Genomic DNA, 14,262 nt, shown 5'->3' on the forward strand with positions numbered 1-14,262 from the left:
ACGTGTCATACAACGTTTTACAGTACATATGGCCCTTTGAATTGTCGACGTAGCTACGTAATGTGCTTATTATAGCACAGGGTGTCGTAATGGAGCACCAGATCAGGGGTGCGAAACTCCTGACTTCGGTCAAACTCGGCTCCGCTCGGCTCAGCATTGCTCCGAGCAATTATTAGGGTTGGCACCACTTGACTTCCTTTTGCGTGCACGACCACAGATAAGATAATCACTTGATTTTTGACAACCCTAAATAGCCGAAAGGGATAGTGCCATATATTAGAAAGGCACAGCATGATTCGACCCTGAACCGCTGTCAAACTTCGTTTTTGTAGGAAGTTTCCTTTCTGTACGGTAGTACTATTAATTATTCTGTGACCAGGCTCCAATTTCACCACGGTGACAGGTGCGAAAATTGTAAAACATCACTGTTGCTGACGTCACAGGCATTCATGGGCTACGGTTACCGCTTACCATCGGGCGGGCCGTATTCCTGTTTGCCACCATCATTGTTTTATTAAAAAAAACTTTATTATATCGGAAAACAACAGATATTTCTCTTGCTACGTTTATGACAATTGTCACAAGAAACACTACAGTTGCCACGAAATTCCGACATATAACTCATTACCTGTCAAGAATTACCTACAATTCTTCTAAATCTTGACAATTGTCAGAAACTTCGCAAAAGAAATATCTGTTTTTTCCGATATAATAAAGTTTTTTTAAATAATACAACGATGGTGGCAAACAGGAATACGGCCCGCCCGATGGTAAGTGGTAACCGTAGCCCATGGATGCCTGTGACGTCAGCAACAGTGATTTTACAATTGTCGCACCTGTCACCGTGGTGAAATTGGGGCCAGATGTACTGTAAATGTCTTTAAATAGAAAAGAGTGCTGGCTTATTTTGTATTTAACTTTTACATGCTTTTTCCAGTGACTACCATTTCCACAACTGTCGCACAAAGTTTTTGCCGTCTGAGTCGCAGGCCAACTTTAAGTCAGGGCGTTTCCATCTCACACCAGGACCCGGAGTTGATAGGTATCACATTTTGTAATCGTTATAAATAAAAGTCAATTAGGAGAAGTTAGAGCCTATAGATACAAATAGTGGGTAAATCGGGAGTTCTAAGTTTTTGTACTGACAAAGCGGGTTTGCCAGAGTATAGATAATTATGCCCCGATAACTCTGGGCATGTATATTTGCTTAATTAATTTTATTTTCTCAGATATGGACAACGACCTATACCAGATGACATGGTATCGAAGAGAATCAAGCCCGAAGTTCAATCGACAACCAGTAAAAATAAAACTAAAACGTCACAGGTAAAGCGACAGGAATTAGTCAAGTAAAACAATGTTTTGGACGTGTCATTATGTAGTTTGGGAAATCGGGGTACCTAACCTAATTTATAAGTTTATAACCGATTATAACGCACTTCAAAATCCTCTCTCAGTGGTTATTTTTTTTTATAAATAATAAAATAAAATAAAATAAAATTTGTTTATTTCAGACCATGAGATCCATATTTTTATTAGCTAACCAAGTAAACTTACATCCTATGTTAGTACTTACATAAAAACACTTATATTTAACTATTAACTATTTACTACCTTAACATAATATATACATAGTGCGTGCAGAGAGGAACACGGGATAAGATGATGGGTTATTTAGCCCTGCCTATCACCACCTCTACCCAGTATTTTGTGAGGCGGCAGTCCAGACGTTCGGACAACGTCCTCAGGAGGCTGTTATCACTGCTACGCACGCGCTTCAGCAGAGACGCTATTCTTTTACGCCTAATGGCGTAAAAGTCATGCAGCTAGTGTCCGACCGAAACATGTTTTTTTTGCCGAAACCGAAACCGAATGTTCGGCTTTGGCTCTAGTTTCGGCCAAAACCGAAACCGAACCTTTTGTAGACTTGTTAAAATAGTTGAAAAAATGTTATAAAACCGCCTTTACTTTATATTATGGGGCTGTCAACACCCAATGTCCTTGAAATTGATGTTACTTGAGCAGTTTTTTAAGAAATTTACTAGAGTTAGACCAAGATAATTCTGGAACGATTTTGATAACACACGCAGTGCAAGTGTTATTTTAAACGTCAAAACTTCTATGATGAAAAATTATGACGTAAGTATAAATAACATTTGCACTAGTTGCACTGCGTATGCTATCAAAATAATTGCAGAATTTTCTTGGTCTAACTCTATTCATTCACCAGTCAAATAGATACAGGGTCAACCAAAAACGCGAGCGCAGCGAGCGCGAATTTTTTGTTGACAATATCGCAAGGCCGGGTACTGATCTTCACCTGGGCCTAAACGTCCGAAGTGCCCCAGTGAGGCGAACTTTCATGCGAAGTCAAAGCCGTGCTTCAGGCTTCAGGATAAGTAGTTGAGCACAGACTCCAACCAATGTCCATTGTATTAAAAGCGAGATATTTCCTTGAGCACTGGTGGTCTAGCGGTAAGAGCGTGCGACTTTCAATCCGAAGGTCGCAAGGTACAAACCCCGGCTCGTACGAGTGAGTTTTTCGGAACTTATATACGAAAAATCATTTGATATTTACTATTTGCTTTTCGGTGAAGGAAAAACATAGTGAGGAAGCCGGACTAGTGCCGATAAGGCCTAGTTTACTCTCTGGGTTCAAAGGACAGTCTGATGGCAGTCGCTTTCGTAAAAACTAGTGCCTACACCAATTCTTGGGATTAGTTATCAATTGGACCCCAGGCTCCCATGAGCCGTGGCAAAAATTCCGGGATTAGGCGAGGAAGAAGATGAGTTTTCTTATTATTCCTTTGCCCTGGCCCAGTAACATGCGACAGTGTGCTATCTCATTTACTCCGATACAATTAGACAGTGTGCGCGTTATAGGTATTAATAGCCTCTTAAGACTGCGTCGACCGTCTAGTGGCGCCCTCATTAGTGGAATTGTGTTTTATAATAAACCAATTAATTTCTGTACTTATACATGAATCAGTATATGTAGGTACATATTAATATTGTTGTCCTACTTATTCCCCAATTTTTGGTCTTTGTCACATAGTTTAGTTTCATAGTACGAATACGAAGTACCATTTCGTAAGTTTCGGCCCGGCCGAAAGGTTCGGCCGTTTTTTGGCCGAAACCGAAACTACAGCCGAAACATGATTTTTTGGACGAAACTGGCCGAAACCGAAACCGAACCTTCGGTCGGACACTATCATCCACTCGCGCCTCTGCAAACATGCCAGAGGCACTACAGTGCTTCGGCAGTTTCAACAGCATCCTCAGGACGTTGTTGTACTGAACTCTCAGCGTATTATAGGCCCCCTGCGTAAATGTTGCCCACAGACTGCACGTGTAAAAAGTAGTGTTATAGTAGGTACGGTTCGGCAAGCCATTTTCGTCAGTAGTAAAGGCGGTAAATTTAAAAAAACATTAGACGCGAGGGGTTGTCCTCCCATAGAAATTTGAATTTAGCGCGTTTTACTACTGAAAAGTGGGTTTGCCAGAGTATGTTGTTATTTTTAATAATTGTATGTTTTTATAAAGAAAATACTGCTGTGAACTGTCTAAGACTACATATGACATATGTGTGCGTTCAAAAATTACAATATTTCTGTTTCGAACTTCTAACAATTTTTTGAATGGATGAGTTTAATTACAACATTGATTAGAAGTAAAATTTAGTTTGTGTTTTTTTTGTTGGTTTTACTTAATATTAACAAATGAATATGTGGAAGTGTGATAAAATCGCAAATCAAATAGTAGAACATAATTCACCCTGCCGTTATTGAACGCACTTTTCAGAGTTTTCTGTCAAAACATTAATCGGAAATTGGTTCGTATCCAACACAAAACAAAAAATTTAATATTTAAATGTAATGAAACATTAGAATATCAACATAATCTGACGAAAATCATATAATTATGTCTTCGAATACGTGCCTGTTCTGCCTAGGGCCAGAAGGCACGGAAGACATTTTCCAACATTATCATGAAGGAAGGAATGAAATGTATTCTGAGATATTATTGAAAACTTATAATGTAACCGTAAGTACTTTGATGTTTGCGCTTAAACCCTAGAGAATATGTTGCGTCTCTATGTCCCTTAGGCTGTTAAAAAGTGAATACTATGCTGCATGGTGTAGCTTACATCATGAAGGGTTGATATCAAGTAAGTAATTCATCTCTGGCATCCCTATTGTCCATATTCCATGCGCTACTGTGTCTACCTATCATAATGGCATAATTATTAAAGCACTACACCTTATACAAGCTCACCGCCTCATCTGTCTGTTTCTATGTATGTATGTTCACAATAAACTCAAAAACTACCGAACGTATTTTCATGCAGATTTCACCTATCATTAGAGTGATTCTAGAGGAAGGTTTAGGTGTATAATTTGTTATGGTTTTGTGTAACCCGTGAGAAGCTTGGGCAGAATAGAAAATTCACCGCTTAAGGAAAGACTCGAACTTGCAATCTTTTGGAACACCACTCCAATCTCTCTTAACACACTGAGCTACTGAAACTTACAAAAGATATCAACCTCATGTCATTGGACTTGAACTATCTCTATAACAAATTTCATCCAAATCTTTTAAGTGCCACTTGCGCCATACCATTAACCTGGGATTAACCGTTTAAACCTGGACTTACCCCATGGTAAGTAACCATTTACCAGTACAATTGACACTGGTTTAAGCAGGTGACCCCGGGGTTAGTGGGATGTTGCATGTGGTATTAAGTGTTTTAAGTATCATATGCTTAGACACGATTCTGTGCATGGGAATTTAAATCTATTGTTTTAAATGACAAGGTCACTTTTTCAACGATCAATTATCTGACAGGCTGCATAAGAGGGGGTAAAGAGGTAACAGACAGACACAGTTATTTTTTCATTTATAATAATATAATCAGTAGTATAAATTGTAGGTACCGCAAGACATCCGAAACAGCAAGATTTGTGAACAGTGTATAACTGAACTGCGGGCAGCTGCAGAATTCAAAACTAAAGTTATAAAATCAATCAACTACTTGGCATCGGCACATTTGAAAGTACAAAATGACGACTGTGATGATTTTGATGACAAAATTAGTGTTGAATTTGATGAAGGCCCACAACCTGTTGAAAATACTGTTGAAAATACAGGTAAAGTGAAGTTCATATTAAGTTACTTTTTTTTATGGCTTGTGGGCCAAGTTAACCACAGAGTGGGTGCCCCACGAGTCAAACCGGGGATCCGGCAGACCTTGTCGGCGATGGCGGGATAACTTGGACTCCTTTTTGAGAGACTGGCCAGATGTAGCTCAAAACCGGGGCGAGTGGAAAAAGAGGGGGGAGGCCTTTGCCCAGCAGTGGGACACAACCGGCTCATTATACAGGGTGGAAAGGCACGACGATCCTTCCCGGAAGTATTAGGTCGTTTAAGTGATACAGAGACGATTGGTAATGGTAAGAATCGTTAATTGAGTAAAAAATAAAAATAGCAAATTTACTACTTTGTAACTGTGGTGACAACCCTATAGCATGTGCACATCACGGCTATAGATTAAGGATCTCCGTCGGGAAAGCTCGGGACTTTACACTTTTTTCCGATCGTTGACAGAATCGCAATGATGTATGAATGTCGCATAAATGTCAAATAAATCAAATGAATGCAAAAATATTATAAACAATTTTATTACTTTCTTAGATAATTATTTTTTGCCAATATTTAACACTATCTTCTCTTCACATACGGTGTTCAAATGTACCTCCGTGTCTTACAAGGCCGCCGCAGCCCGTGCCCGAGTATGTCGATGCACATGCGATAGTGTATGCTCTTCGTCATTTTTCCTCCGCAGATTGTCCTCCGCAGAAAGCACCAATTAGCCTTTGTCTCATTTCGTCCGCAGTTTCACATTCCGTTTGGTACACCATATCTTTTACACAGCCCCACAAATTTAAATAGCCACGAGCATCTAACAAGGGCATTTTTATTTGAAAAATATGACATTAAATAAGTTCAATAAAAATTTAATTTCAAACTGATGTTTGTTTGACGTCTGATGACGTCTTGTCTATTTCCTACCACGCAAGAAGGTTTGTTAGTTTGGTATTGAAGAGTATTTATTCTTGATTTATTCTAATGTTCTGTTTTGCATGTACCTACATTTGGTGCATCAAACACAACCTACTTATAATAAAAAAAATTTTTTTTATTATTTTAGATAGTTTCTATTTATTCGAAAATAATTTTGTGAAACGTGTTAAGAAACTAAAACCTTTTTATCAGTCAAGGAAACCAGAGATATTTATAAGACGATTGCGTACTTTTGAGTGGTTGTCAATGTCACCATTTGAACTGTCGTTGTAAACAATGTTGTGGTTAGTATTATTAATATTAAGGAATAACATAACTACTTCATTCAAGTATTGAACAAGTGGAACCACTAAAAAATCGAAAATCCTGCAACGATTCTTACCGTGTTGGAAGCAGACCTAAAAATGGTTAGATGGCAACAAATTAGCATAATTTCCTGTCGTATACTGATTGTTTACAAGTAAGTTCATTGACCCTGTCACCTGTTAGGGTTAGAACAAAGTAGTTTTTTGCATGGATGTTTAAAAGGCCATAATTTATAAACGGTTGCCCATATTAACATAGTTTCTATGGAGAAAATATAGAGCTTAGGCTAAACTATCTCCCATTTCCGGAAAGGATCGTCGTGCCTTTCCACCCTGTATAACTTTTTTTATGATGTAGCAGGCAAACAAGAAAACAGCCTGATGGTGAGCAATTGGTATAAAGGCCCCTCTTACTCCTCTAACTCCTACAAAACTTTTAACAATGCACTTGTAACCCCTCTGGTGTTGCAAGTGTCCATGGGTTAAGGTCCCTGCACACACTGGGCTAGCGTGGGCCAGTCTGGGGGACGCATTTATGCGTTAGAGGGAGCAAGTGATATTGCTATCTCATTCTACCATCATGGCTGCGTCCCTTGCAACAATGATGTTGGCGTGTGCATGACGTTTTAGTACCTAAAATAAGCCCCTGAGGCATTGTACCAAGGATGCTGGCGGCATGTCCTCGCTGTATCGCAATGCTGATACGTTGTGCGAGGTAGCCGCCAGCTCTTCGGTCACCAGTTATGTCAACCAGACGCTTCGCGATTTCTGCAAACAACTTATGCGCGCTGAGACCCCATGGACCTAGAGTTTATGTTTGTAACTATGTTTCGTTCATTTTTCAGGTCTTTATGTCATAAAACTGAACTCCAAGAATAGTTTTTATGATGATAACAAGAAGACTTCTGTAGCGCATGATACTGAGGTTGTGGGTTTCAATGATGATGATGATGATGAAACAAGTTTAGTGCAAGAAACAAGCTTATTGGAAGAAAGAAAAGGTAAAGGTGAGAGTTGAAAGGGGTAATTATGTAATGATATTCTTGCCTGCCTGCCTTGTCTTCATATTCTATTCTTTTTAAATTTCCGTTGTATACCTAATTACTAAAACCAAAGATAATTTGAAATAGAGAGTTACTGTCATGGTAAATTATGTAGCTACAGTACATTTACTGCCATCTTTCGACAGAAGATTAAAACTACAGGCCAAAGGTATGTGCAATCTTTTGGAGCAATGGCGCCATAACCATCAGCCTATTCTCGAGTCGGTGTTAATCTTAATATTTAATAAGTTAACACATATCACTATCAGTGAAAGAATAATGATGAAAGTCAAATCGCGTTCTAACAGTTTTATCATCTGTCCAAAGATGGCAGTAAATTTACAGTGGCTACATAATTTACTTTGACAATCCGTCTATACACTCTATTCTCTTTGCTAAAACTTTAGGATTATAAATGTTATAAAATGAATTTGAATTATATTCTATTTCTTTTTTCAGGTTATCAAAGGAGTGTGCAGCAAAATTTAAAACAACCGGAATCACAAAACCACAAGGACTTAAAGGAAAATTCTTTAAGACTAGTTTTCAACTCCAATATATGTCTATTCAAATCTTTGAAGACCAAATATGGCTGCTTTGTCTGCAAAGAAGCATTTCTTAGCATAAAAGATTTAAGAGAACATTCGAAAATACACTCTAATGCAGAGGCGATAAAAGCCAAATTCAATCGCTTGAGAGGCATGTCATACCAAAACGCAGATATTTCAAATTTAGAATGCACAAAATGTGGATCGGCGTGCTTGGATTTTACCGAATTGAAAAAACACCTCATAGAAAACCATGAGATTAAATTTGGAGACACTGAACATTTTTTAATACCGTACAAATTACAGGATTCCTTCAAATGTGTTTTATGTAGTGAAAAATTCAACACATACATGAGACTGTCCATCCATATGAATAACCATTATTCAAACAATGTATGCGAAATTTGCGGAAATTCTTATATAAATAGAATAAGTCTAAGAATCCATATGCAAACGCAGCATAAAGAAAAAAAGTGTAGTCTATGCTCTGATACTTTTTTAACAAGTTACGCGCGGGTTAGGCACATGAGGACACACCATAACAGTTCCATGTCAAAGAGGTATTGTCTTATCTGTGGTAAAACGTTCCTTTACACGTATCAGCTGATCGAGCATAAAATTTTAGAGCACGGCGCGAAACGACAGTTGAGTAAATGTTCTATATGCCCAAAAACGTTCCCGAATCAGCAGAATTTGAAGATTCACATACGTTCCGTACATGTTAGAGAGAGGAATTTTCCTTGTCACGCTTGTGAGATGAGGTTTTTTACCAAGTCAGATCAGAAAAGGCATGAGAAAACGCATTTAGATGAAAAGTCGTATGTTTGTGGGATTTGCGAGAGTAAATTTAAGGGGAAAGACTCTTTGAGGAGGCATTTGAAGCGCCAGCACGGACATACTTAGTGGGGTATGAGCAGAGGACATAATTGTAACTATATTATAAGGTTCAATATTTTATAAATTAAGGAACAATGGTAAATATGACTTTGAATGAGATCTGAATTCGCGGTTTTGGGATACCGGCCGGCCCACCCCTTTTTGCTCAACATCATAGATATAGTAAAGAAAGAGTGGTAATGGTAACTCCATGCATCAGTTTTACCAAAGAGGATTTGAAGTAGAGAGTTATTACTGTCATGGTAAATTATGTAGCTACAGTTCATTTACTGCCATCTTTCGACAGAAGATTAAACCTGTTCGAACGCCATTTGACTTTGATCCTTATTCTTTAACTGATATGTGTTAACTTTTCTTAAATATTAATATTCACGCCATCTACTCGAGCATAGGCTGAAGGTTATTGTGGCGCCATCGCTCGAAAACATGGAACTATACCTTTGGCCTATAGTCGAGTAGATGGCGTGAATATTAATATTTAATAAGTTAACACATATCAGCGAAAGAATAAGGATCAAAGTCAAATGGCGTTCTAACAGTTTTATGTTCTGTCGAAAGATGGCAGTAAATTTACAGTGGCTACATAATTTACTTTGACAATCCGTCTCTATAGACTTTATTCTCTTTGGTTTTACCAAAACGCGAGTTATTTCGTAGTCGACATCTAGCGTCAAGTAGCTGAATTTATCAGTACTGCTAGTTGACAATAGATGTCGCGACGAGCGAAAAGTCTAATGCTCAACAATTTTCAGCTAATATCATAACCGGATTAACTGGGAGTCTATTTTCAACTTCTTCTGCTTATAATATTAGTTGTAAATTGTTTTAGTAGTACATTTTTCGTCAGTAGCGACAATTGTGACATCTGGGGCCTATTGCATAACAAACTACAACCAAAGAGAATAGATAGTAGAAGTTACATATGTCTTTGCTACAACTAATATTACAAGCGGAACTCCTTATTTAATAAGTGAAATTAGAAAAGGAATTCCGCTTATAATATTAGTTGTAGTTTGTTATGCAATAGGCCCCTGGTGTCAAGTAGCGGTACTGATAGTTCCACTACTTGACGCTAGATGTCGACTACGAAATAACTCGTGGTTTGATAAGAAAACTGATGTATGGAGTTAACACTCTTTCTTTACTTATATTACTCTATGCTCAACATGAAGCAACACATACAAAGCTTGCGCTAAGAGAGAGTACAGTCACCTGCAATAATATGTTGCTCTTCGAAGGCCGCAAAAATATGTGACACGCTCTTATGGCTCTACAAATAAGATCATGTGACATATTATTGCTGCCTTCGTAGTGGAACATATTATTGCAGGTGACTGTACTACAGCGGTTAGGAACAAGAATGCTCGGAGCAACCAGAAAGCCGAACTTGACTAATCGATCCAGTAAACTTCTGGTTACGGTAGAATGTGCCTGTACCTACAGCTGGGTAGACTGAGTTGTGAATGATTCTGTAAACGACTGAATTAAACCACTAGAAGAATATAATTGTACTTTTTATTTTAATTATAGCATATTATAGGTATACTTGGTCAAGCTAATCTTGTCAGTAGAAAATTTTGGCAGCAAATTTAAAAAATGTAGGCGCGAAGGGTTATCGTCCCATAGAAAATTTTAATTTCGAGCCTTTTTCTACTGACAAGATTTGCTTGACCAAGTATGGCCAGAACTGGCTTGGTGAGTTCATTATGGGGCTGTCCATAAATTACGTCATCGTTTTTTGACGATTTTTAACCCCCCCGCCCTTTAAATCATGCTTCTAATGACCCCGTTTCTTCCTACGTCATGCTACCATCATCCGATGTCCAGACCCCCCCCCCCCCTAATTTGAAATGACGTAATTTATGAATAGCCCCTACGTAATAAGTTCGAATTAATAACTCGAAAAATTACAGTTAATTTTGTCTAATTCTGAGACATGATTTTTAATGTAGGTATTGCGTTTTATCGTAAAAAGGTACTTAATTAAACCAAAGAGAATAGATAGTATAGAGGGCTATTGCCATAGTAAATTTTGTAGTCACGGTACATTTACTGCCATCTATCGACACACAATTAAAACTTAAAATAAAATTGAAAATGTATAAATTAATCAAAATATGTATACGGATAAATGATTTTTAATTTTTATTGTTCCATACTGACCCATGTTCTTTCACTGATGTGTTAAAATTGTTAAATATCAAACAGTGTCGTCGACGCGCCATCTAGCCGATAATAGGCCAAAGGCATGGCGCCATCTATTCGAGACTGACTTTTTCTTGATTTCCGAAGTACGTTTTTTTCTTAGACTTTATTTATCTTATACAGAGTTACATATATCTTTGATTAAACATTTAAAGAGAGACCGATAAAACACATAAGACTTATTATAGAAATCAAAATTAAAATTAGCAGTTATTATAATAAATTTAGTTTTTTACCGCCATCTAGTTAAAGAGTAATAAATTATGTAGTGATGATGATGCTCTCCTGACCGATTTCGGCCACAGCGACTGTGTGCTCTGGAGTAGGCAATTTTTAACTCTAATGAGTACTGCCATCTGCCCTAACTAATATCCATATATATACATTTTTTGATAACTTTATACGTTTTCATTTTGAGTTTTAGTCGTGTGTCGATAGATGGCAGTAAATTTACTGTGACTACAAAATTTACAATGACAGGACCCCTCTATACTATCTATTCTTTTTGCTAATAGTAACTACTGCGTATCGATGTGGCTGGCTGATTATGAGTAAAACACGGACCTAGAGAGTAAACCGGACAGAGTACATTAGCCAAAAAGTGTGTCCACATGAGAAGTCAAGGTGGGCCGTTGCATCTCTTTCTAATTAGGGTGACCATAAGTCATATGTATGTGGGATATTAGGATAACATTGAATATATAGTTTGGCCAGGATCTTTTCTTATTCGTGCATAGTTATAGAGAATCATACTGTATTTTCGCTGTACTAGTATTATGGCTTGAAAAGGGATGGATATAGTTTTTTGTCTCTTCTGTAAAACGCTTCACACAACCTTAGGCATTTAATTTAGTTGTTCTAAAAGCTGTTGCTAATAGGCGCACTGGACCACGAACATGGTGGATCGTCAGGAATGTGGTCCGCCGTAACGTCTGTCAAGAACACGGGTATGAGTGAGAGAGATAGAGAGACAGATATGGTGACAGAACCAGAGGGTCTACCGCGAACCAAGTTCGACGTGTTGCCTCTCTGTCACACTTACGTACGAATTTACAAGTGCGACAGAGAGACAAAATGTCGAAAGTGGTTTGGGGTAGGCCCTCAGGGCAGTGGGGGATTTACAGTATTTGCCGTCCTAGGCCCCAGGCCCTGTAGCAAGCACTAGACGCCCCTTTCTCAGCACCCATCATATAGACTGCCACCCTAGGCCCGGGCCTACTCGGCCTTAGAGCAAATCCGCCACTGCCTCAGGGTCGCGTGGATCCGCTACGCCCGTTTGTTATAGTTTTTAACTAGGACGCTTGTCACTGGAGCATAAATTAAATTAAAAAAATAAATATCATTTATTATCAGGCGACTAAGGCCCATAGATACATACCTTACAAACTAACATACGTACAATAGTAAAAATCTTACAAGCTAAAAATTATTTCGGCGTCACCGAAAACCATAAACACCGAAGTTAGCAAATTGCGAGCATCTTTCTCTGTCACTGTAATTACTCCTTTATAGAAGTAAAAGAGAAAGATGCCCGTAATTTGCGAACTTCGGTGTTCACGGTGGTAGGCCATCTGTGCGAAAAGAGAAGAGTCGTGAAATGTAAAGAAACTAGTGATATGCCGTTCCCAGTAAATTTTCCAAAGAGGGTAAGCCCTCATACGCACGAGCGCTTTTTCAACGCGCGTTAGAATGAAACAAATGGAAACATGTGTATTTGTTCACACGATGGTGGTGGCGCTTTTTATCAAGCCTTGTTTTTTTTTTCGACTTTAAGCGTTGGTCGTTAAATCGAATTTAGCGTGTGAACGGATTCAACCCCTTTTGTAACGCGCGTTGAAAAAGCGCTCGTGCTATGAGGGCTAAATTCCCAGTAACGTTTCTGGTATCGTCCCAAAAGTCAGTAAATTACGATAAACTTCTATTTTTCTTTTATTATCTATGTGTTTTTTTATTATTATAACAATTTATAAATGTGTCTGTAATGTTTAAGGACTTTGGATTTCAATTTTTGCAATTATTTATTCTGTATTGGCTCTCATTTCACCAATTTAAACATGCCGAAATAAATACATACCTATTTATGAAAACTTACGTTTAAGTACGTAATACGAATTGTGTAAAACCATAAAGGAAGTGGTAAAACTGGTTCTCATCGTGCCGACATCATGGTCACCCTAATGAGTTTGACAATGTCTAACTTGTATTTTTATCGTAAAATGTAATAATTGTGGCTTCCTTGTGAAACGATATTACACAATTAGAAATTATTTCACTCCCACAACCTTTAACGCAACATTTATTCACCATTTTTAAGAAATTTTGCATTCACGTGTTTTGTAAATATGTCATCAGGTTAGGGATACCAATTAATATTCAAACTTACTACTACAATGTCTACCATATCAAAATTAGTGTTTTTTATTGTTGTGCACATGCTTGGTTAAATCAGTTAATAATATTGACATCATAATTATTTACAAATTTCCTAAAAGATATCAGAACCGTACTCTGAATATAGCACTTAAATAATATAAGAACTATAAGAAGGTATTTAATTTTAGTAGTATATTGATATAAATACTACCGCAATGGTATATTTTTAACATTAGCAACATGTGCGAGTGAGACACCGCGGCCCACCTTTGCTATCTCAAGTGGACCGTTTTCTCTGTACTGGTACGAACGTCTTTCTGGCTCTGTGATAAGGTTCAATTTAGTATGGCAAAAAAAGTGACAGTTCACTCCTTCTTATAACTCCATGCTTATAACTCCATGGAGTAAAATCATAGACTTATAATATATATATAGAGACGGTGTCTCAGCGAGCTGTCACTGTTGCCACTTTTGTTTAGTGTACGATTAACAATGAGGCCCACGTTGCTGTAGCTATGTCGATAAAGTCATATCGATAAACTATCGACATTTCTTGCAATTTTAATTTTACTTCAAAAGCTTAACGATACCTAAAATTACCAAAAACGCTTTTATTCTTTATTGTGGCTATCAGATCACAATTTTATAGTCACGCCCCAGCAGGGAACCAAGGGAAAGTTCAGATATTTAATTAAAATACATGAATACGTCCTAAAATAGGTGTTCCGCAATAATTGAATTATATTATAATATATTCGTTATCCATTAGCATTTCAATTATGTTTATGTTTAACGAAGATATTGAAGCTT

The 14,262-nt window shown here is 37.7% G+C and overlaps 1 protein-coding gene across 1 annotated transcript; it reads left to right on the forward strand.

Moving 5' to 3' along the window:
* Positions 1–3,880: 3,880 nt before the first annotated feature.
* Positions 3,881–8,931, forward strand: LOC134803537 (zinc finger protein 135-like). Its single transcript, XM_063776337.1, has 4 exons — positions 3,881–4,044; positions 4,931–5,147; positions 7,232–7,393; positions 7,889–8,931. The coding sequence occupies exons 1-4, from the start codon at positions 3,922–3,924 to the stop codon at positions 8,878–8,880; spliced, it is 1,494 nt and encodes a 497-aa protein (XP_063632407.1). The 5' UTR covers positions 3,881–3,921; the 3' UTR covers positions 8,881–8,931.
* The last annotated feature ends 5,331 nt before the right edge of the window (positions 8,932–14,262 follow it).

Source organism: Cydia splendana, chromosome 26, assembly GCF_910591565.1.
Source record: "Cydia splendana chromosome 26, ilCydSple1.2, whole genome shotgun sequence".
Lineage (NCBI taxonomy): Eukaryota > Metazoa > Arthropoda > Insecta > Lepidoptera > Tortricidae > Cydia > Cydia splendana.